This window comes from Stegastes partitus, unplaced genomic scaffold, assembly GCF_000690725.1.
Source record: "Stegastes partitus isolate 25-593 unplaced genomic scaffold, Stegastes_partitus-1.0.2 Scaffold225, whole genome shotgun sequence".
Taxonomy (NCBI): Eukaryota; Metazoa; Chordata; class Actinopteri; family Pomacentridae; genus Stegastes; species Stegastes partitus.
In genome coordinates, this window is record NW_007577956.1 from 1 (window position 1) to 23,999 (window position 23,999).

The following is a 23,999-nucleotide window of genomic DNA, read 5'->3' on the forward strand; positions in this document are numbered from 1 at the left end:
TCAACACAATGGAAGTGATTCTCCGTTTGAGGGCCTCACTGCTTTGAAAAACTTAATTTGAAACAAGTCCGGTCGAGTCTCTTTCCAGGAACAAAGCCGCTCTTATTCCACATAACACACAAAGCAGATAATCAGCACTTTTTATACAGACTGTTTCTGTGGTTGACAGGATTTAGAAAATATCTTTCCAGTGCTGTGAGCACCAGACAGATGCTTCAGTTTCTTCTCCATTGAGCTGAAGGTGTAAAGCATAGCGTGCTTCTTCGTCTATTTTCCTCTGATATGGGCCATCATTTATAAAACCAACACCTTACTGTATTGAAGGAGACTTGAAAGCAGCGATTGAGACCATGAGGTCATCAGGAAAACGTGAACTGAGGTTACAGATCAAGTGAGAATAAAGTAATTTCCTCATGATCAGACATCTGTCTGCCAGCAGAGGAGTCGCCCCCTGCTGGCGAGGTTCTGACATTCGTCACTCGCCGTCTTTCATGTTCTGGAAACTAATCCTGTGGAACCTCTGTGATGCTGATTGGTTAAACTTGGAGAAAATTCTTAATGTGCTCGTCGATCAGCAGTGGAGTTGGATTTTGGTCCAATAGCTACCGTTGTCGATGAGCTAAACACAGGCTCACAGTGCTCTGGAGGCCTCCTTAGATCTGCCTCGAGCTCCTGCAGTGGACGCCTTCCTATTATCAGGTCCATTCTTCAGGTCTTTCTTCCTCCGGCCAGCTTAGAGAAACATAATCTCCACAGACTGATGTTTGGTGGCATCGCTAGCCGCTGTTCAGGCTCCTCGTGTCTCCGTGAGCTCCATGGTCTCATCTTCCTGCTACAGACGGCGGACTAATCAATACCATCAATGGGTCTATCCATACCAATATTGGCCATTTTTTTCTTGCTGGGCCTTTCCGAAAACGATTTCAGCCTGGTGAAGACAGAGACGCCGAAATCAGCTCACATCTCTCTGAGTTTAGACTTCTAGTTTATTCCTGTTTTAAATACCAAGACCGGACTGTTTAAATACAAACAGCAGAGAGTTGAAGTACGACTTGGGCCTGACACAGACTGATGATGGCAGTATTTGTCTGGCAGTGTCTAACTTTACCTTTCACTCCCTGACAGGCCATTGAATGCATCACGCAGGGACGGGAGCTGGAGAGGCCACGCACCTGCCCCAAGGAGGTGTATCTGCTGATGCAGGGCTGCTGGCAGAGGGAGCCTCAGCAGAGGATGGTCATCAAGGACATCCACAGCCGCCTGCTGGCCCTGGTCAAGAACCCGCCGGTCTACCTGGACATCCTGGGCTAGGAGGGCCGAGAGCCAGCAGGGAGCGGAGATCAGAGGCCGGGGAGGTTTTCAATCGAGACTTTAGTTAGTTAAATCCTTAAACAAGTTCCCTTCAGGTTTACAGTTTGCTTTTTCTCGTATCCATTAAAAGACCAGTAGAGAAGCTGGGATGACATCGTTTCCCAGTCCTGCCGCTTTTCCAGCCTTGATGCTTGATGGAAAGTACAAACAATGACCTCCCCGCTTCAGCTCCTGACTCCAGCTCGACCTCGACCCCGTTCACTGCCCCGGCGCTCTCTGGAAACCTGTCAAATGTTTACCAAAGTGTTCAATGTTTATGGCTCGGCGGGCTCGGCGGGCTCGGTGGGCTCGGTGGGCTCGGTGGGCTCGGCGGGCTCGGCGGGCTTGGCGGGCGGAGGGACATGCATGGACCAGTGTTGAAGTAACAGTGTGTGGGCTTTACGTTGGTGGCTTGTCGGGGGGATCCCTGCAGATGTTTGTGAGCTGAGCCGTCGACACGTTTTGTACGACTGCAGCTGAAATCCAATTAGAAAATGAAGCGGATGATTATGAGACAGGGCGCTTCACAAAACACATTTCACAGGTTTGGTTCAGCCAGACAGCCCTCTGTACAGTACAGCCACTGGTTTTGGATAAGTTTTGATATGGAAGGTTATTTAAAGGCTTTCAGTGAATGTATATAAGATAATCGCAGCGGAAGCTCGTTTGTTTTCTCAAATCCGATTCAAGTCACATGAATATTTTTCAAAAATGAAGAAAGAAGAAAGCGTCCGATCCGAAGCAGTGAGTGGTGTTCCTGGTGTGTTGTCTGCTGTGTTTACATGTTGTTCTGTTGGACCTGTGGCCTGCCTGGAGCTCACTCCTGAGAGGCTTCTGTACAGATTAGTGATGTTCTTCTGAATCAAAGCGCTGCGCTGAAACCTGGTACGCTGGGGGGGCGACACCCGGAGATGGCTGTAGAGGTAGCAGATGGATTAAAGTGAGACTCCAGGAGGAGGGAGACAGATGGCGCTGAAACAGAGACTGGAGGTGAAGAAACCCACTGGGGCTCTGGGAGGGTGACGGAGCGGGTGTTCCAACCACTGCCATGCCTTCACGTGTAAATACCCAATGTACATACTCTGTATTAATGTCTAAGAAATATATATCTCCATGTATTGTTCCTCCAGCACTTTGTATGTTGTCTGCCCTGAAAAAACAATAAACAAACTTGATTAAGAAGCGGCTGCAGCGGGAACGTCCCTCAGCATCAGTCAATCCGTCGTTATGGTGCGCTTCAGAGCGAACAATGACTCGGGCTGCTGTCTGTACTTAAAGTTAGACATCTTAACAAGGCTATTCAAGAGCCTTCTATTATTTTGACGAACTAATCAGCAACCTGCGACGTCTCCGCGGGATGCTCAGCAGACGGTTATTGAAAAGGAATAATCAAGTTTCATATTGCCTTACCGCCGGCCTCCAGCAAACAAACACCCTCCACAACCTCTCTCTCTCTCTCTCGCTCTCTCGCTCTCCCTTTCTGCCTCACCCCCATCCTCCCCCTTCCTCCTCCCCCGCCGCCGCCCTCCCTCGCTCCATCACTCTGTATGCAGAGCGTCTCCAGGGAGTGGTAATGGATTGTGAGTAATGCTATCATCCCTTTCTCTGTCTCTTTCTCTCCCTCCACCTCCTCTGGTGTACCAGGGGGATGAAAAACACTTGGAGGACTCGTGTCTGGCTCATTGTTTCTTCTAGTGTCTTACAAGCAGATCCTGGCCAGATAGGATTAGTTCCCTCTCCAGTGTTTGTCCCTGCCATCCTTAAGGGCTCCATTTGTGGTTTCAGAATGAGCCTTTTTAATAAGCGCCCGAGGCTCCTCCCTGCCTGGATGTGGAATATGACTATAATAAGAGCTGGAAATGAGGCCATTTTTAAAATGGAAGTCCTATTAGAGCTTTCCAGCGGGAAACTTTCCTTTTCAGTCTTCCACCTCGTCACATAATGCGCATATGCAGGGTATTGATTTCTTATGCTAATTATTTCTTCTGTGATAATGGCGGTGGCGATTCATTTCAGTGCACTGCTAATAATAAAGCACTCCGTCCCGTACGGCTGCAGAGGAGGAGGACGGGTCTGGGTCAAAGCAGGAAAACTGAGAAAGAAAAGAAAAGAGACCTGAAGTATGTGTTTAAATAGGTTTAAATTCAGACTTCATATCAGGGGTAGCTGGATTTACTGTGTTAGTATTTTAGTTAAAAATGCACAAATAGTCTGTAAATAGGGATGAATGATGCACATGAATATTTTGGCAGATAATCTTACAGGAATAGTGATTTTTTTTTTTTTCCTCCATTTGAGTCCAGATGCTTCGGTCTGAACCGGACCAGCATGTTGGTCTCCTAGAGGAACCTCTGTAGCAGCACAGCCTCAGAAATAATAAAAGGTTTGCTGTAACACAGTTTATCTCAGTCAGAACATTTCTGCTTCTACAGTTTGGATGTTGGCCATACTGCAGCTGTGATGATTAATTTTTTGAGCCCTAATTACAATTAATCCATCTGCAGCAGCCTTCTGGTTTACATGTGAGCATCCACCAGAAGAACATAGAGACAAAAAACACAGTAGAAAAGGTTGAAGATCACTGATGGCATCATTATGATTTTATTTTAATTATAGTTATTGGATAACACCTGATCATCCATACAGACCACCTACGTCCACGTCAGCTCTTCAGGCTGTCTAGAATTTCACTTTTGAGTCCAGAGTTATTTTCTCATGTTTTAACTCCACATATTGACCTTCTGTTCAAGGCCTCCGGAGGCTAAAGCACCTCAGTAAAAACAACCTCACACCAGAATTCACCATTTAGGAGGAAAATCACATTTCAAAGGACAAATCTCAGACTACATTTCCAGCCAGATTTTTATTGTATTTTTTTGCACATGAAGTCAAACAGCAGCTGGTTTTCTTGCAGATAAATCTTCCGTTGCAGCGCTGCAGCTGCAGCTCAGTTCTCTGCTAACGGAGCGACGAGCTGCTCGCTGTGCTGCTCTGCCCTCTGCTGGTGGATCACTCACACTGCAGGCAGGAGGAGGAGGATGTACACGAGAGGTTTTAGCAGCTGAGCTTCCGTTCACAGATGAAACTAAACAGCTGCTTTAATACATGTTTTGCTGTTTTAACGTCTTTGTCATTGATGCTACCAAACTGAATAACTTATCAGAATCAGAATCAGCTTTAAAGACAGAAAAAATAAAATACAATAAATATTAATAAAAAACAAAACAAGATAATAAGACAAATATACACAAGAATTTACACATCTAGGATTGTTGGTTCCACAAAACAAAGCATCTGTGGGAAATTAGACACAGAGTTCAATTATTTTTTTAAATTAAATGATAGGTCAAGAAAATAATCAGTCATATTAGTAGCGATGGAGCTTAGTGAGTGTTAGACGCACTGCACATGCAGACAGTCCCATCCATCATCTCTACACCTTCATCCTCACCAGGGTCATGGGGGGCGGAGCCTATCCCAGCTGACTCAGGGTGAAGGCAGGTTCACCTGGACAGGTAACCAGTCTATCACAGGGCTACACTTAGAGACAGACAACCAAGCACACTCACATTCACACCTACGGACAATTTACAATCACCAATTAACCTCAGCATGTTTCTGGACTGTGGGAGGAAGCCGGAGAACCCGGAGAGAACCCACGCTGCACGGGGAGAACATGGAGACTCCACGCAGGAAGATCCCGGGTGTCCTCACCGGGACGCCAACCGGCGACCTTCTAGCTGTGAGGCCACGGTGCTAACCACTGAACCACCTGCAGCCCCAAAATCTAAATTTTAAAACCAATTTTGACTGAGTAACGTAGGACCACATCCCGTGTGTTTTCCGCTGCGTGAAATGAATCCAGACACTTTGTTCGTTTACAAAAGGCTTAATTTATTACACAGGTCTAGTAGAGAAAAGTAGCAAATTACAAATTATACACAGCAAAGAACAAATAAGTATTTATACATTAAGAGCAGTTGTCTTTTTGAACAGAGCATTATATCAAAAGAAAAGTTGTACAAAACATTGAGAAAAAAAGGCACCAATAACTTGTTTTTTTCACTGAACTCGTTTGTCAGATGGTTCCTCCTGCCCTCGTCTGTGCTCTCAGCTTCACATTAACAAACATCCTTCAATAGACTGTACAGTTTTAAAAAGAATCCACGAATAAGTGCCCAGTTTTCCTGATAATTACGACCTGCGTCAGCTTGTCCACTCAGAAACGTGGACCTGCGAGGTTTGACACGACAAACTTCAAAGTTACAGTGATCTGGTCTGGAGGAGTTCAACAGTCAGTTTGAGATTTTGTTCAGAAGTGATGCAGCTCAAATGGGCCTCCTGTCTGAGCTGTGCAGCTTTAACGGCGAAAGGCTGAGAATGAATGAGATGACAAGAAAAACCCACCACCAGCAGCTCAGAAGTAAAAGCTTTCAAACTAGTTTGTGTCCACAGCAAAAGAACCACATCAGAAGCCCGTAATGATGCAATTCCAAGAATCAAGCGGGTCAAAGCGAGGAATGCTGTAAGATGATGACTGGAGAGAAAATCAAAAGGATCGATCGGTGCTGCTCGGCACATAAAACCCAAAGCTGCTGTTTTGTCTGGGACATAAAGGACGACGCGACTCTTACACCTGCACACGAACCACCACCACGTCTTAAACAGCTGCTCTAACACCAAAGTGTGTGTGTGTGTGTGTGTGTGTGTGTGTGTGATTCTACACGTTCCCTCTCTGACGTTCCTCCCTCAGCATCCAACATGGACCTGGAACACACCTCAGTCCCATCATATCACATACGTTTCCCCTCTAATCAGCTTCTCTACGAGTGTGTGTGTTAGCAGCGTGCTTCCCTGCAGCTCGTCAGCGCTAGCTACAGGTGTTACAGGTGTTACAGGTGTTACAGGTGTTACAGGTGTTACAGGTGGATTAAGGTGTGAATCTGTGCCAGAAAACGTGATTCGAAATTAGTTTTATACAGACTTGAAGCCTTTCATTAAGTCAAAGCGACTGAAGCCTGTCCCTATGTGTGTCAGTGCTGCAGCAGAGATGAGAGGAACATGTGACACCCAGCCTCCAATCAAAACCCAACGAATGCATGACACAGTGCTGCTATGACAGTATACAGGTGTTAACGAGTTATCTAATTAATGCATTTTATGAAGTCATGTCTGTGCATTATTGGGTCTTAAAACAAGTGACAAAAAGAGTCTGCTTTACTCGACACAGCGATCTGCACGACTCTCTCCTGTTTCACCACATAGAGAAGGGCTGCTACTGTTTTATTACTCAATAATCGGATTTTTTTTTCTATTAAATCGAGAAAAAAAAGGAGGAAAATGGGCCCAGAGTTCTGTTCAGCCTACAGGCATGAAAAGAAATTCTAATAGAAGCTGTCAGCTCCCGCAATTAAGCACGAAGCAGCAGAAGAAACAGCCTGAGACGTGTTTCTGTCTGCGGCTGCACAACAATGAAAACGCACTTAACTACCAACGGCCAGCGCCGAATTTACTGTTTTGAGTTTCTTCGCCAGATTTTTTTCTTTTGTCTGAACTAAAAAAGAAATTCAACAAAAGCAGGAGTCACCCACATTCCAGCGAGTGAAACGAGAGAGTCCAGCACATCTGCACCTGATGATGTGAAAATCATCTCCCACCTGTTTAAGGCTCAATAATCCACAAAAACCACCTCAGAGAAAGGAGACATTTTGCATCTACGGTTCATCTTCATTCCTCTTCATGCACGTTAAACAAGCAATAAATATAAAACTCTATAAATAGAAAAGACAGTTATTATTTCAGTGGTAAATGTAAACACGAGTCCCCGAGACACCCGCCCTAGTAAAGGTTTGTTAATGCACCAAAACACTGGAACACCAGGTTACCACGAGCCCAGACTACCGCTAGATACCCGCCTCCTCTGCCGCTGCTCCTAAATCCACCGACGGTTACTACAAACACAGACGTTGGACATTTTACACGACTAGAAACATGCTTTTTAAATTTTTATGTTTTTAATTTCTCCGTTTCTCCGTGATCACCAGTATTTCCTTTTTTCTATCTGACGGTTGGTGATGGTGCCGTTTGCTCTGAACATGAAATTGTTGAAGACCTTCAGGGGGCATGAGGCCGCCACAGCGTTGCCATGGAAACACAACGGTATAAAAATGGTACCTGTCTTTTAATCACCGCCGCGCTGCAACTTTTTTTTTTTTCTCCCTCTCCCCCTGTTGAGGGCAGATTGTGGGGTTCATAATAAGGCAGGCAATCAGAACAAGAACCGCACTGGTCTGCAAATCAATTCCAGTCAGTGCGGAGTGGAATCAATACATAAGAGCCGCCAATCCAATCTGCATTTTTATTACGACGGCTTGATTGAGAGTTGTCTGTGCTGTTTTACACGCAGAACAACCTCAATAATGGGTGAATCCAGTTACACAGAATCTCTGGGGTAAACCCTTGTAATGTGGAGGAGAGTCCGGCCTCCAACAGGCACTTCAGCACTAAATAATCCCTGCAAACGGTGACCTGACATGTTTCCAGTTTGAGCTGTGAACTCGTGCTGACGTCTACAGTAAGGCACTTCTGCGTTGTGTTACGACAGCATGCTTCCTGCAACCCACAGCCTTTTCTTCAATGCCCCGTCACACTTTGTTTTCAGCCTCTCGAGCTGAACAGAAAAAGGCTTCAGTAAATGTGGCTGGGTCCTCAGCTTCTGAGTAAACACGCAAACATACTTCAGGTGTAACGCTGTTAGAAAAACACTTTGGGGGAAGGAGAAGCATAAAAACCCTCTGATCTGTGGATGTGAAGCGGTCCGTGTGGAGCTCCTGGGAGCTGCTGAGCCAGACCTCGGCCTCACTGCTCTTTGCACTCGCAGGTGGACGAGTGCGGCTGGCTGGAGCTGCGGCAGGGCTTCCACAGCAGCGGGGCGCTGAAGATGCCGATGATGCCCAGGTTGAGGACGAGGCTGACGGCGAGCGCGCCGATGGTCCCCAGGAAGGACGGCGTCACCCCGTGGGCCGCGAGCCACGACCTGCGCGACATCATGTCTGCGATGACGCCCTCCATCTGGAAGTGGGTGCCCACCACGGCGCTGACGTGGAAGAGCTGGTGGCTGTGGCCTTAGTGGAGGAACACAAGCACGTCAGTGTCGTGGGAAACTGCTCTGTCAAGACTTCAACACAAAAACACACTTTGTAGACAACATGGTGCAGATTCTCAGAGGAGAAGCTCAGACAGCGTTTAGAGTGACCAGGAAACTCAGAAAGTCCTGTTTGTTCTCTGTTCTGTAAGTGAACCCATGAAAAGCTCCCATACCATGTAAGAAACACAAAGTTCTTACTTTCTGAACAAAACAAACGTACTATAAATGAAAAGGAATCTCCCTACATGGAAGTCTTTCCTCTATTCTGTGATTCTTATAAAACAACCTGCAGCTGCTTCGGCTGAGCTGGTTGACAGACGTCAATGACAGCAAACAGTTAACCTACAAACAAAAAGCCATCCCATAAAAGAAAGCACACAGGTGATCATCATAAAGAAATGACAACCAATGAGCTTACAGCTGAGCGCCGGTCCATCAGGTAGCGGTCTGATGAGCTGACAGCGAGCTGCAAGTCAGAATTAAACGTCCAGCGCTAACACTGGCACCGCAGGTTGTCCATTAAAAACAGATGCAGCTGCTTCTGTTTGAATGTGGTCGTTTAAATGTGGGATTTATGGAGCGACCACATTATAACATGAAGGGGACGAGCGAGGGGTGGACCTACCTCTACCTCCACCTGTACCTGCCAGGCTAATGGTGGCGCTGTGCTAAGTCCCTGCTAACAAAGTTAACTTCAATAAGTCAAGGAAAGATTTAGAACCAAGTTTGACATAAGTCTCAGGAGCTAATTGACCATATTTGCTAAATACTACAAATGAGAGGACAAACCTGTGACGGTGTTTTATAAACCGTCTATGATGTGAATCGCTGTTCAGACGAGATGCAACATAAAAAAACCATTTCAGATTATTTTATGTTGTTTAAGATCTAAACCTTACATCCTGGATTATCTTTGGTTTCTGTCCTGCAGCTCAACAGGGAAACAAAAGGAGAGATTCTGGTACCAACAAGAGTCCAAAAGGTAAAAGGAACCAGACTGCTCCGTAAACCTGTGGCAGCTGCAGATTTAGGAAGAGGAGCCATGTTAGGAAACATCTCCTAATGAACAGAGGTGTGACTCAAGCAACAGACCGTTTCAATATTCACATGAACACGTTAGTCTGAAGACCTGTCCTCCATCAGTCAGAGCCAGAACACTGGAGAACGGTCCGACTGCTCATGTTCTGCTGCAGGACTTCTTCAAACCAAACACGACTGGTATTAGAACTAAAACGAGGACAGAAGTACGCTCCACAGCTGCTGGTTGATGCCTTTGCTCCAGATGGACCGTGCTGCAGCTACATCTTCTCATATCATGAACAAAACACAGCAGCTCTTCCTCTGAGTTCAGAAGCCCGTGAACTTCACCAGAGTCAACCAACCAATCAGAACAGGCAGAAGAGTTAACATGGCATCCAACCAAACGCCTGTTTGATGTCATTGTGCAGCGCTCAGCGGGGAACTGATCAAAAACAAGCCAAAATAAAAGACAGCAAATATAAAAGGTAGAGCCTGGAAGGAGCTCTAGGAAGGTTTAGAAGCAGAACCCTGGACTCTGCACACGTCTGCTTGTTTCATGAATTCAGATGAACGTCGGGGACGCTGAACCTCGCTGCATCAACAACTATGTCTTACTAAATCAAACAGGGCTTAAATACGTTTTCACTCGTCTCATAAGGTCTAAGAACTCCAGGTTAACTGCAGAGTACACAAACTGTTCAGCTACCAGGTGTTCTGTGGGTTCCCTTTGTTCTCTCTGCTCTGTGCTGTGAGTTTCCATCATGTCCAGATGTGTGGGAGAGAAACGGATCAGAACCTGACAGAGACCTCACTTTGTCCCAGAGCTGGTCTGATGTTCTCCTTGACCACCATGCACATGGATAAAGCTGCACCGTGGACCAGTTTAACATCAGCGCTGCCATGTGAGCGTGTGCAGTGAAATAACTCAGACACACCATGTCTACTACAGTCCACTCAGATGAACCAAAAAGCCGTAATATTAAATCTAAATCACTTTATTCTACACGTGGCATCGGGTCCATTTGGTTTGTCCCATCTTTCTTCAAACTATTTTTCAGTCCGGATGTCCTCTCTACAGTGGATGATTAGAGATCCATGTGATTCCTGGTTTTGTTTCACGCTGCAGAACATCGAGCAGCCTGCATGTCGCTCACTAACAGCCTGTCTGAGAAACGCTGACCAGCGATTCATCCTTACACTGGACTTCCTGTCACACCAAGCTGTTCTGATCACGTCCTGCTAGAAGACCATTCATGTCGCTGCATATTTAATACTGTAGGACGTCAGTGAATCCCCTTCTCATGTGACTATGACAGAGATGGTCCATGCTTGGTTCATTCATATGAAACCTCCTTCAGTGGCAGCAGCCTAATGTTCCTGCTCCTTTGTTAGATACTGATGGAGAGGATGGAGCTCCTACACAAAGGTTTATCATCATCATCAGGGCAGAACTTTGTCATCAGTTATCAAACCTTGTGCAGGTGATGTTCAGTCTGTCACATGATCTCCATCCCAGGTGGACACTTTAACATCCAACAAATGGTTTTGGCTTCAAACCTTCTGTCCCTGCTGCTGATGGGGACCCTGAACCCACAGAACCCACTACATTACTAATCCTATGTTGATCCCTGCGTGGAGCCACACCTCCGACCTGCGCAGTGGAAACGTGATCATCTGCAACTTGACTGGAGGTTAGCTTCTCTTTCTTCTTTCTGGAATCGAGGTTTGAAACCGCAGCACTGCACAAACCCCGTCGAACACCAACAAGGACGTACCGAAGTAGTCGAAGCGCCCCGGGGCCAGCCTCTCCGGGAGGTGGGCCGTGAACAGGAAGCAGGTGAGGAAGGCGAAGAGCAGGTGGTAGCAGTGACTGGACAAGGCATCGGTCGGGCTGCAGCTTCCACCGCAGCACAGGAGGATCTGGACACGGAAGAACAGATGGAAACACTTTGAACACGTCGAACACTAATGTAGGACGGTTATCAGCGCCGACGGTTACGTAACTTCTGACCCAGTTAGAGACAAAAAACTACAACAAGCGAGTTGCATAACACACAAACTAATCATCACGGTGATTAGGCAAATTAATTGTTGGCAGCAAGACATTTGTATTAGATTAAGAAATAAAATCAGCTTCTGGGTTAGTGAGCCAAAGTCCTGCTGAAAGTATTGGAGCCTGGAACTAATCAGCTCAGAGCTCTTACATAAGAACACACAACAACACGAGCTGATGAAGAACTCTGGGAGGAAAACGAAGGCTTCACATTCAGGTAGAGAAGAAGGCTGCTGCAGACGGACTCACCCTGTAAAACAGAGGGACAGTGTCGAATATGAACGGGACGATGAACGCTCCGGTCCTCAGAGCTTTGCTTCTCTGTGGGAACTGTAGCTCCAGGAACCTGCAGCAGACAAACAGAAGGCAGAGTTTGACTGTGCTTTGGCATCTCAGACCTCCTGAATCAGGCTTTGTGTCTTCATGCAGCCTGAAGTGAACCGAACGCTGCTGCTGTTCTTTGATCACGTTGCTGTTTGACCTCAGGGTGGTAAATAAGTTCACTGCTTCCTCTGATACTCGTGAAATTATTCCACACTTGTTACAAACACATTGAACCTTTAAATGCTTCACAGATAAATCTACTCAAAGATGTCGCATGTGCACGTTTAAATGCACCAACTGAGGTCGATCCAGGCTTAGTTTAACCTCCTTAAATGACAAAACCTGGTTTAAAAGCTAGCAACCATCCATCCATCATCTGTACATCTTAATCCTCACTATGGGGGGCGGAGCCTATCCCAGCTGACTCAGGGTGAAGGCAGGTTCACCTGGACAGGTAACCAGTCTATCACAGGGCTACACTTAGAGACAGACAACCAAGCACACTCACATTCACACCTACGGACAATTTACAATCACCAATTAACCTCAGCATGTTTCTGGACTGTGGGAGGAAGCCGGAGAACCCGGAGAGAACCCACGCTGCACGGGGAGAACATGGATGTAGGAGACATACGGGGTGAGGATGAGGAGCATCTCCGTAGAGGTGCAGGACTTTATAGTGATTCCACAATGAGTAAGAAAACACCAGGAAGTTGTTGGATTCAGCGGGTTGAGGTTTGCTGTGGGTCACCGTGTCTGTAAAAGCTGCTGAGACCAAAAGAATTTCCTTTGTCTGGGCTTCAGTGCAGCGTTTGAGTGTCACATGACAGTCTGCCCGCCGTTTCCTTTCCGTGATAACAAGAATGCAAGCCTGAGGGAAACCGTAATCCTGTGCTTTCTGGGCATGAAGTCTTCACGTTTATGTAACTCAGAAGCTCCTGCAGGGACGTTACCTACATTCAGCACAACAACTGTCTGGAACCTGCAGGTGTCACGTTGAACAGAGACGTTCAGCAGAAGCTCCTTCTGTTTACCTTCAGACGTGAACTAATCCTAAAGTAAAACACTGCAGCTTGAATGATGCATGCAGGCCTGAGGTCAGAGGGGAAGCAAACAGCAGCTCCTCACCTGGAGTAGCAGGACAGGCTGGTGCAGAACAGCGTGTTTCCGATGGCGATGGGAACAAAATGCTGATGGAGCCAAGTGTTCACCCAGCAGTCGGGCATGACGTAGTATCCGTAGCTTATGGCACATCCTGGACACAGACAGAAAGTCACCAGATGATGAGGTGACTAACTCGAGGGACAAATGTGCTTTTTTGGATTTTATTCAGATCATTTTAAAGCAGCGTGGCCTTTTGAGATACAAAAAGGAACCTTCAGTGCACAGTTAGGCTACACAAACCAGGAAGAGAGTCAGAAAAGAAGAGAGACACGTTACAGCACATGCAAACCACAAAAACAGGACTAGAATCAAGTCATATTTTCCCTATGAGTTCATTTGATTATTACTTTCAGACTGAATTGTGTCGTGCAGAAAACGTCAACGCAGTTTCTTAACTGTGTTGAGTACGTTTTGAAAATAAGCTAAAAAAAATTCTATTTTTTGCAGAAACTGGTAAAAAAAAAAAAGGAAATCAGTGAAACGATGAAAGTGAGACGAGATTATTTCACAGACTTCCTGGATAAAGGAAAAATAATTTATCAAAAAAGGCAAATAATTGTTTTCTGGACTCACAATTCAATAAACTGACAAAAAGCATCATATATACCACAAACAGAAAAATAAAGCTGTGCATTAAAACATCTGCAGCATTTAAAACCAAAATGAGGTCAGAAGGTTTCACACAGCGGTCTGCTGCCGTGTGTTTCCTGAAACGACCACAAGGAGTCGCCAAAGTAAGAAAACTGTTATTATTTGATCATATGATGTCAGTGGCGGCATTTCAATGGTTTTTATGACTTCAAGCAGGTCTGCACACCTGAGAGCTTCTTCTAAAATAAGTGAGAGCAACAAACATCCGAAAAAGGTGTAAAAATGCTCCGGCACAGTAAGAACAGCCCACAGCGTGTAGAGCAGTCATATGAAGTGCAGCTCTGATGGTTTTCTGCTCAGAGCATCTGGAGCTTGTTTCAAAGGAGACCTCACAATCAGAACCAAGGCTCTGCTTCGGACCATCCTGCGGTTTCTTTGCTGTTTGTCCTGCAGTGACAGAAGCTCCCTGCAGCTCGGTTATCCCAGAGACGGACCTCTGAACACTGTAAACTGGGCAAATGTTGGCAACACGAAGCTTTGTGGTGGATCAACAATCAGCCTGTCACTTCGTTTTCTGTATATATTCATTAATGTTTGACTGATGTCCTGCAGGTGGGATCATAAACACACCCTTAAAGTCAAATACACACACACACACACACACACACATATATATATATATACATATATATACATATATATAGTGAAATGCACACATGTGTATTTGAACGTGCTGCAGAAACAATTCTCAAGGTCAAGTGCAAACAAAATAAATGCGCTTTGCGTGTGCGAACTCGCCTGTAAACAGGCAGGTAGGAAGGGAGGGACGACTGTTAATGAGCATGTGTGCAACAAGGGCAGCATTCCAGAGAGACAGGTATGTTTCTGCTCCTTCCTTCATGAAGCTGCTGTGTGGCGGCAGGTGCACACCGACGGAGATAAAACACGTGAGAGAACCGGTTGTTTGAGGCTCGGTGCCATGAAGCAAACTATTTCTCAGGAAGGAGGCAGAGAGATGACATGAGGTTTGAGGCTGAGTGGAAATCCGACCTGCACCGATCACATCCTGCTGAAACCCACAGCGATAAGGAAAGGCAAATACATGCAGCACTGCTTTGAATATTACTGTTGTGGAATTTGCCAGACAAACAACAGAGAAAGACAGAAAAGCTTTGTCTGCTGAGTTCCTTAAAAACATCATGTGTGCATTGTTTCAGGTTATTGCAGCTAAAGACAGCAAAGCAGCCGTCATTCAGACTTGATCAAACTGTCAGCGGTGCTTCATGACAAACTGCTCCCTGTTGTTTCAGGGCTCCTGTCTGAGTCGGTTGTTCTGCATGTCACATTTAAAATGATTTCCTCGACTTGTGCTGCTGGGCGACAAAACAACACAAAAACCAAACAGTGCTGCAGCGTGGGGCTGCAGGAGATGTTTCATGGAACGATAACAGTCTCAGAGGTGATCGCAGCTTCCAGGAGTCACAGTCTTCAGGGTTTGTCTAGTCTGAGGTGCACCAACGGGAACACTGATGAGGAGAACTGATGGTAGTTTGTTGCTTTGATCCCTTTAAACACGACTCATTGCTGCTTGTCTCGAGCTGTTCATGAAGCTCAGACGATCACAACCTGAGTTTCTTTACTGACTTTTTCCACACGACACAGTTTTGTTTACATGCAGCAAAATGAACAAGAGACTGGAGAGAAACACTGAAAAAACCTTCCAGCTGCAGAAAGGATGAAGCTGACCAACCACACGAGGCTGTTTGAGGAGTTAAACCAGCAGCACAAAGCCAGATGTGAATGTAAAGCAGAGAGCTGCATCATAAGAGGAAGGATTTTATCAGCAGTCTGTGTGTTTTCTATGGAGACTTACTCCCTACAGAGTCAGTCCAGAACAATTTGCTCTTCCATTTTTTTATTTTTTTTTTGCAGGGAAACCAAAACATCTGCATCAAAGCGTATGTTTGCGGGCCTGGACCGGCGGGCCTTACCCAGGCTGTAGAGGCTGAGGGCTCCGTAGTCAAAGAAGTAGCAGATGTGGCGCGACTCGGAGGACATGGTGCTGAAGGTGTGAGCGCAGCTGGAGGTGAAGGGGTAAACGCAGATGAGCAGCATGTAGACCAGCAGCGGCCAGGTGTAGCTGTCGGTCAGGAAGTTCAGCGTGGAGCACAGGACGCAGAAACGCCACAGGAAGTACCTGCAACGCAACAGATGGTCTCACGTCAAGAACAAACTCAGACTGTCAGACTGTTCTGACATGTTTCTGTATTCAGGCTTTATTGTTTGTTTTTTTGGTTTTCGGTTCCTTCCCACCAGCAGACTGCTGAAGCTTATAGGGAATCCAGATGTTCTGGATTGTTGGGTGTCTCTGCCTTTGTGAAGCGCTATGAGATGACTTGTTGTTGTAAATATGCGCTATACAAATAAAATAAAATTGAAATGAATTGAATTGAATTGCGTTTCTGAGGATCCTGTCTCAGGCTTTTCTTTATCAGTAAATCCCGTCCTCCTGTTTAGATTCTCTCCAGCACTGTGAAGAATTTGAAGAATTACATGTTCAGATGCAAACCAAAAGTCCTCCAGCTCTTTGTGTGTTTATACAGCTGGAAAGAAAACAGGATCATTTTAACGCTCTGGTCTTCATCATGACCTGGATGTTGATGAAAATTCTTACATTTTCTGTGATGAAGAAAACGATGCAGCTTTTTCTGATTGATTTGTACCCTAACCCTAAAGTCTCGCTGGAATCAAACAGCTCCAGACAGTAGATGTTGGCGCCGTCCTGTAACCGGACCTGAGCTGAAACGTGTTACATGAACATGTGACTACGGTTTCTGCACACACCCACCATGTCGGGAGGAAGTGGGTCCAGATGTTGATGGTCTCGTTGTTCATCTGGAAGCTGCTGAGGACGCAGTCCAGCGCCGAGCTGTGTGGGTGACGGTATCCGGAGATGATGTTGTCCTCCCTGAACACCTGAGGAGCAGACCACAGGGCAGGTGAGCAGCGACACAGAAACCTGATCCTCCAGGCAGAAGAGAGAAAAAAAGATTTCCACCCGAACCCAAGAGAGCTCCCAGAACCACAAGGTGACTTCAAACGAGTCACATGCAGCTCAGTGACGAATCAAAGAGTTTGAATCCAGATTTACAGACTGATGCACATTAAAACACCTGAATGAGATAAAGTAAGACGGGGTTAACACGAGACAGGTAACACGAGCAATAAGCAAAGAAACTATGAAATACTTATCAGTAGTTACTGACCTGAGACGAAGCCGACGTTTCTACTAAATGCATCAATAAAACTGCGACTGATGAGATAACAGAAGACTGAGGACCACACACAAAATGTTCCCAAGTATCTCTGATGGTGATGCTGTTGTTGATTAAACTCTCCCTGTTAAACCTGCATATGTCATGTTTTTTTTTTTAAAGAAGATAAGCCCTCCCTCTCTGCAGCTCGAGCACACCAGCTCACCCACAGCTCTGTTTAAACACTGTAAAGCTGAACAGTGTCTGGTTGTGATGTTGAACCAAACATAAACCAGTAACTGATTCTCACCCTGCAGGTGACAGCGGTGTGTTTCCAGGTGTGTTACGTATAAAACACCTGAACTGGTTTCATAGAGACCGTCACCAGGACGCTGTGGTTTCAGGGTGGACATCCTGAGACACCGTGATGTGTCTTCCAGTAAATAAAAACACAACAGAGACATGCAGGAAGCAAAAAACAAACTGATTTTCGTCAAACTGGGTCTTTAAATTTGGTAATAGAGGAATTGTCACCAAGCTGAGTGTGATGTTTGACATCCCAACACTTCTGCATGTGTGTGAACTTGTTACTCAGCAGCTGACGTCAGCTCTAAAGCCAGTACAATGAGCTACTGTAAGGCAATAAACATCCACTGTTACACATGATATATCTCTCTTGGCCCATAATTAGTAATAATGACGACCACAAGAAGCCACACTAACATTTCACAAGTGACAGTAAAACATCCCAGCTGTGTGTTTTCTGTCCTCCTGTGCAGAAGCCTTGCTGAATGCATCGACTACCAACACGCTGAGGAAGTGGTGAAGAGATGCTTCCTTGGACCAAAACATCCCGACGTGTGCAGACTGGATGTACGACGGAGGAGGATGTGAAGATAAACACAGATAACAACTATGTAAATATTTAGCAGGAGAATCAGACTCACTGCGGTGGAGCTTCTAACCGACTCCAGCTGCACATACGTTCAAACATTCAGCCTTCATGAGGTTTTTCTCAACTTGACTTTAACGTCCACTTCACATCAAACACAACGATAGTCGGTTTGTCTGAGTTAAGCGCCTTCACAGTAATAAGAAAGGATGCATGTTCCTATTGAATCACAGACTCATGCAGAAAACGTTCTGACCGACCTTCACACTGAAATCCAGCTTTAGGAGTTTTATATTCCTGACAGCAGCAGTTTGCTTCCAATAATAAACACAGAATCAGCTGGAACATTAAGTTGACTGAGAATAAAGAGAGAACATTTAGACTCCACAAAGATGAGTAACTCATGTCTGGTAGGTGACACTGAAGCTGGAAGATGTGACACCAAACTGCTCCAGTAATAACTACCACTAGTGGGATGAGGTCAGTGCAGCCGGGTGGACGCAGGCCAACAGATGTCTGAGCTGCAGGACTCGGCCTCCTGTGGACGCTCTCTCAGCCCCCATCAGCTCCCACATTTATCCCCCTCCAAGGTGTGAATGTTAACCCACATACTGTTCATCTACTGTGTGCAGACAGGATGCTGGATGTCTGTGAGGGTTTGGGGAGCAGGACTCACAGCACTCAGCTAAACTTCAGTCGTCTTCAGTGTGCAGGCTGGTGCTCAGAAGTTGTTTGAAGACTGTCGACCTGAAGCCTCTGAGTCAGAGTATTAACTCAGTTTATTGAGGATCAGCTGTTATAAAGTGGCTTCATGCAGTATTTACTGGTTTGGTAACACGACGAACACACTGCCAACACTCACCCAGTGTCCCTGCTGACCTTAAGGTGAGTTACTCTCAAGATTTCCCCCAGAAATGACTCCGATCTTAAATAACCAGTTACTGACTAAGTCGTACTGCATTCACCCTGTTAGTCCGAAAAGAACACCTCGACCAGTAAAGTGCACCAGTTTCCCCGTTTTATGGACTCAGTTTTATGAGAGGAGACGTGTGAAGATGGTGACAGATACATCACAGGACATTCACTACAAGACAACAGCCTGTGGACCATGTGCTGCTTACCTTGGGGACCTGATGGATGTCGAAGAGCTGGGGCAGCTTGATGCTGAGCATCTCTGTGGGCAGTCTGATGGCACCTCTCCCTCTCTGACAAACCTCCCTGAGCCTGGCTCGCCCCCCGCGGCAGAGGACCACCCAGACCGGGTAGTCAAACACCGGGGACCTGGCCTTTTGGTCTGGGCTGTCCGACTCCCATCTCAAGCAGCGGCCCCAGCCCTGGCTCCAGCCGCCTCCGACGCCACTACCGGCCCGGATCCCCCGCCACACTGGAAACACTGCAAGACACAACGCAGACCGTTAGACACCAGCACCAGAGACAAGCCGAGATTTGTCCACAGCAGCTCCCACGCCGGCAGCTACCCGAGAGAGAAGGAAGCGGTACGAGCGTAAACAAAGGAGGAGGAAGAGAGCCGTCGAATGTCACTTAAATGTTGGTTTATCAGATGAACACACCACGTCTTGCTTTATTCACCATTTTTACTCAAAGCACACAGAAAGCAGAGAAAGCAGATGAGTGTGAGAGCTCCTGTTGGACCAGACATCCACCAGGTGTTGATCTGATATTAGAAGGTTTTATAAGCAGACCTTTCAGAGGAGCTGCTGCTGATAAATCCACCATCGTGTCATCTTTAAAAGAGCTGGACAACAAATTAAAAGCCTTAAAGTCTGTTCACATGTTTCAGTGCCACATGGAACTGTTCGCTGCTCTGGTTGTGTGTCCAGAGACATTCTGGTCGTACAATTAGCAAATGCTGCATTTTAGGATCATATGTTACATGATTGTGACACTGCTGATGTTCTGTCATGTGGTGATGCTCCACCTCATCTGGAATATATTAGACAGTGAATCATGACCTGAACCCATCCATCCATCATCTCTACACCTTAACTCTCACCAGGGTCATGGGGGGCGGAGCCTATCCCAGCTGACTCAGGGTGAAGGCAGGTTCACCTGGACAGGTAACCAGTCTATCACAGGGCTACACTTAGAGACAGACAACCAAGCACACTCACATTCACACCTACGGACAATTTACAATCACCAATTAACCTCAGCATGTTTCTGGACTGTGGGAGGAAGCCGGAGAACCCGGAGAGAACCCACGCTGCACGGGGAGAACATGGAGACTCCACGCAGGAAGATCCCGGGTGTCCTCACCGGGACATGAACCGGCGACCTTCTAGCTGTGAGGCGCTAACAGTGCTAACCACTGATCCACCTGCAGCCCAATTTGAATATTATGAATGTTTTAAATTCATGATGCCGGGTCAAACTGAACACCGTCTGGCTTGTGCAGCTCTCCACTGTGACATCTGAAGTCCACAGCTGCAGCAGGGTTCTGGGCGTCGTGGTCCGTCTGTGGGACGACGGCCACAAGACAAATGTTCAGCGTTATATGAGCGAGCACTCGAATGTGACATCTTTTGTTGAGAACAATCTCTCATTGTGGCCCCTCGAGACGAACCCAGACATGGATTTGAAGAATGCCCGGCATTGTCACGCTGCAGCGGCCTGCGACCAAACGCCAGCCGTAAGAACAGGGAGTGTGTGAGCGTGAACATTACAGAGAACATTCCTGATATGTCCATAGAAGGAGACCATCAGATAGCTGCTAACACCACTGGTTTTCATCGTGACAGATGAGATTTACCGACAGTATCTGAATTACAAACACAGTAAACACTTACTAAACCAGACACAACACGTATCTGAAAGGTGTGAGCTGTCAGTATATTTAGATGCATCAGGGTTTGATTTATCGCGAGACTTTCTTTGTAAAACTTTTTTTTTTAATGCACATGAAGTCACAGAAACTTGGGAGTTATTTACATTTTCATCTTTAAAATTTGCACTCAGCTGCTCGTTTATCAGCAGCAAAAGTCCTGCAATAAATCCTACTTTTATATAATTCATAACGTTCACAATAATAATAATGTGCTTCTTCAGAGGCCTAATACAGGAAACAACTGCTCCTCCAACACATTCAGTCCACCTGAAGCACAGACGTGACCTGCAGAGCTCTGTGATAGAGTCTCAAATAAACTAAACACAACCTCTCATCTGTTGTTAGGATTCTGTGCCAGATGAAGGCCGACCCAACAGACCAGTGGCGACACTTCTAGCTGGTCAGATGGATGTCGGCGGCTGATGTTTGGTGCAATGACCTTTTATTTTAAATCAGAAGTTAGAATATGAGGAACATCAGACAGCTATTCACAGAATGTTCTACCTCTGGAGGATGTTCTCATCATCATCTAATTTAACATTACTAAGACGGACCAGAACTAAACTCCAGAACCATTCATCAGACTTTCATCAGTATTTACAGGATCTGAACAAAACACAACAGAACTAATGAAAACACTGTTCAGGGCTCCAGACCAACGCTTTGACTGGTGGTACTGGTACGACCCACTTTCTCATTTTGTTCCACCTCCCACCTGGTCAGGGGCAGAACGTATGACCTGCTGAACATGTTCTTATGGATAGAGGATTTCCTGACGCTCCCTGAACGCCCCACACAGCAGGCTGGGAGCTGCTGCTGGAGGCTGTGCTGCTCTGACAGGTGTGTGACCAGGATTGACTTTAAACTTAATAAACGGTTCTGGTGTCGGATCTGTCCGAGCTTAAACCCACTTACATTCTGCACGCCGTCTTTTCTATGAGCAGAAGAACGATGCGCTCTGTTTGTCACGAGAAGACCTCATTTTTAAGGTAAATCCTGCGGTACACCAAAGTTATAAAAGTCCTACTTTCCACCTCTGTGGTCCAACAGCAGCTTCCTGTGCCGGTTACAGCGACACTAATTCAGCTTCATCATCATTAATTCACTCTGTCAAAAAACAAAAAACAGGTCACACATGCAGACTGGAGCTATCTGAACAAAAACTTCTTCTCTCTTTCTGCTCAGCAAACTTCTCCATGACTTTTAGTTTGAGGTCACTCGTCTGTGTGAGCAGCATCGTCTCCACTGACAGCAGGCTGATGCATGAAGCCACCAGTCAGCAGCTGTGATCCAGCAGCAGAGGAGGAGGAAGGTCATGTGACGGGTCAGGTGTGTGTTTAAAGCTCAGTCGTATGAACGTCAGAGGACAGTTTTATATCCAACCACACAAGGCAAAAGCACATAAAGACTAAATTAATTGGCTCACAGCAAAAGTGGGCGGGTCCAGGACGCACCGAGCTGCGCCCAGGGAGAAAGTCTGTAGCTGCCAATCAGAGCCCCGGCCAAGGTCACATGATCACGAAAAGTTGTTCAAGCTACATACACACGCATGTGGCCGCGCCCCGCGACCAGGAAGTGTAGAGTTCATAAACATGAAGACTGATACTACATCTGTTAATAATACAAATACAGTTAATACAGCAAAAGAATAAGAACGTTATTAATTATATTATTAATCTTTTGTTATAATTAATCCACATAACATACAGTATAGCAGCCGTAACCTTCAGTTATAGTTATTAACGGCACAGACAAAGGAAAGAACGGTGAGAACATAAAGCATGGAACCAGAGGAAAAGATGCTAGACAATACAGGAACGGTGCTGATGTGGGATTTGTCCACCAGAGGGCGCCGACAAGTTCATCATCTGTAAAATGTGCAAATATTTATCTGTAGAAAGCAATAAAAAAAAAAAAAGGTTTGATACACCACAGAAAACTATCGATAATCATGCAGCCAAGTGAGAATGATTTTTAAAAAGGCAGCTGTGTAAAATCAGCTACAAAAGATTAAAACTAAATAAAATAAAGTCCGTTTCCCCTGCTGGTCACTGATGGACACCTTTCACAGCAGAACTCAGGCCATTTGTGGACATTTTTGGTTCCCGTCACTGTGGACTTGACATACTAGAGATATTTTAGTACTTTTTTTTTTTTTTTCTAAACTCGTTTCTATTCTTTCTGTTCCATAAACACAACCTGCAGTTCAGCCCAGTTTAGCCAAAAAGTTCCTTCATTTTTATTGATGTGACTGTTGGACTGAGTCCTTGAAGGGTCAACAGGCAGCAGGAACACAGAAAGTTCAGCTCCTCACAGAATCTCCTCATTTTTGACACTTTTTAAAAACTTTTTAAAACTTTTTAAATTTTGTTGTACCTTGTGTATGATGACAATAAAAGCATTCTATTCTATTCTATTCTATTCTATTCTATTCTATATGAGACATGTAGAATCGAGTGATTTCAATGAAGTGTTGTAATTATAAACCTATAAAAGATTTGCTTAATTTACAGACTAAACTGCACTAAAGACAGAAATCCAATGGCTGCCTTTGGTTTCCGGCTCTGGGGATGTTTTTAAAGATGAAATAAGTTTTACTTTGGTGAACAAACAACCTCAACACACGTTTATGATAAAAATCTATGCTGACCTCAGCATGCTTCAATGTAAGATCTAAAATCAACAAAAACTAAAGTTTGCATCACTTTGTTGTTTGAAAACTCACATTTTTTTCTCTGAAATGTGAAGTGGGGTCAACATCTCCACACACACTGTTCTTCAGACCGTTAACACACCGTGACAGTCGGCATGAGCTGTGGGGACACTTTGTTGTTCTGCTGTATTTATACGGTCCTACCAGAAACCGGGTCAAACGCGGTGGTTTTCAGCCTGCAGTCACACTGGTAGGCCGCTCAACATTTCAGATTCTTCACAGCAAATCCCGGATAATTTTATTGACCAGCCTGAGCTCCATCAAAGCTCGGTTCCCTCATTGGACCTGAGAGCGTGGCGCCTCTCCTGCCTCCCGGGGCTCCCCTCCGGCTGTGTGGGGGCAACAAGAGGGGCCCGCTGCTGCCTGCACCCCAGCTGCAGCCCCCGGCCTATTAACGGTGACAAAGTGAGCTTTGTGGAGGCTGCAGCCCGGGAGGACAGGGCCAAAGGACGACTGTTACACGCTGCACTGGATGGAAATGAGGCGTCTTGCAGACAAACGCACGCACTATCCTGCCGGGGGAACATGCACGCTAACATGCATGCACGCTGGCACAACTCCGGCATTCATGGTGGCCGGAGAGCACAGCAGCACAGAACCACACGCATGAGACCACAACTAGTGTCAATAACAACAACAGCTACTG

At 45.9% G+C, this 23,999-nt stretch overlaps 1 protein-coding gene across 2 annotated transcripts in view; it reads right to left on the minus strand.

Moving 5' to 3' along the window:
• Positions 1-5,223: 5,223 nt before the first annotated feature.
• The window catches only part of paqr6 (progestin and adipoQ receptor family member VI), a 29,062-nt gene continuing 10,286 nt past the window's right edge, over positions 5,224-23,999 (minus strand). For both annotated transcript variants that reach the window (XM_008281153.1, XM_008281152.1), the window contains exons 2-8: positions 18,917-19,188; positions 16,498-16,625; positions 15,641-15,846; positions 13,023-13,149; positions 11,820-11,916; positions 11,293-11,437; positions 5,224-8,474 (exon numbers count right to left, since the gene is read on the minus strand). In XM_008281153.1, coding sequence (XP_008279375.1) covers positions 8,209-8,474; positions 11,293-11,437; positions 11,820-11,916; positions 13,023-13,149; positions 15,641-15,846; positions 16,498-16,625; positions 18,917-18,967 — 1,020 coding nt within the window. In that variant the 5' untranslated portion in view covers positions 18,968-19,188 and the 3' untranslated portion in view covers positions 5,224-8,208. The remainder of the gene's footprint in view (positions 8,475-11,292; positions 11,438-11,819; positions 11,917-13,022; positions 13,150-15,640; positions 15,847-16,497; positions 16,626-18,916; positions 19,189-23,999) is intronic.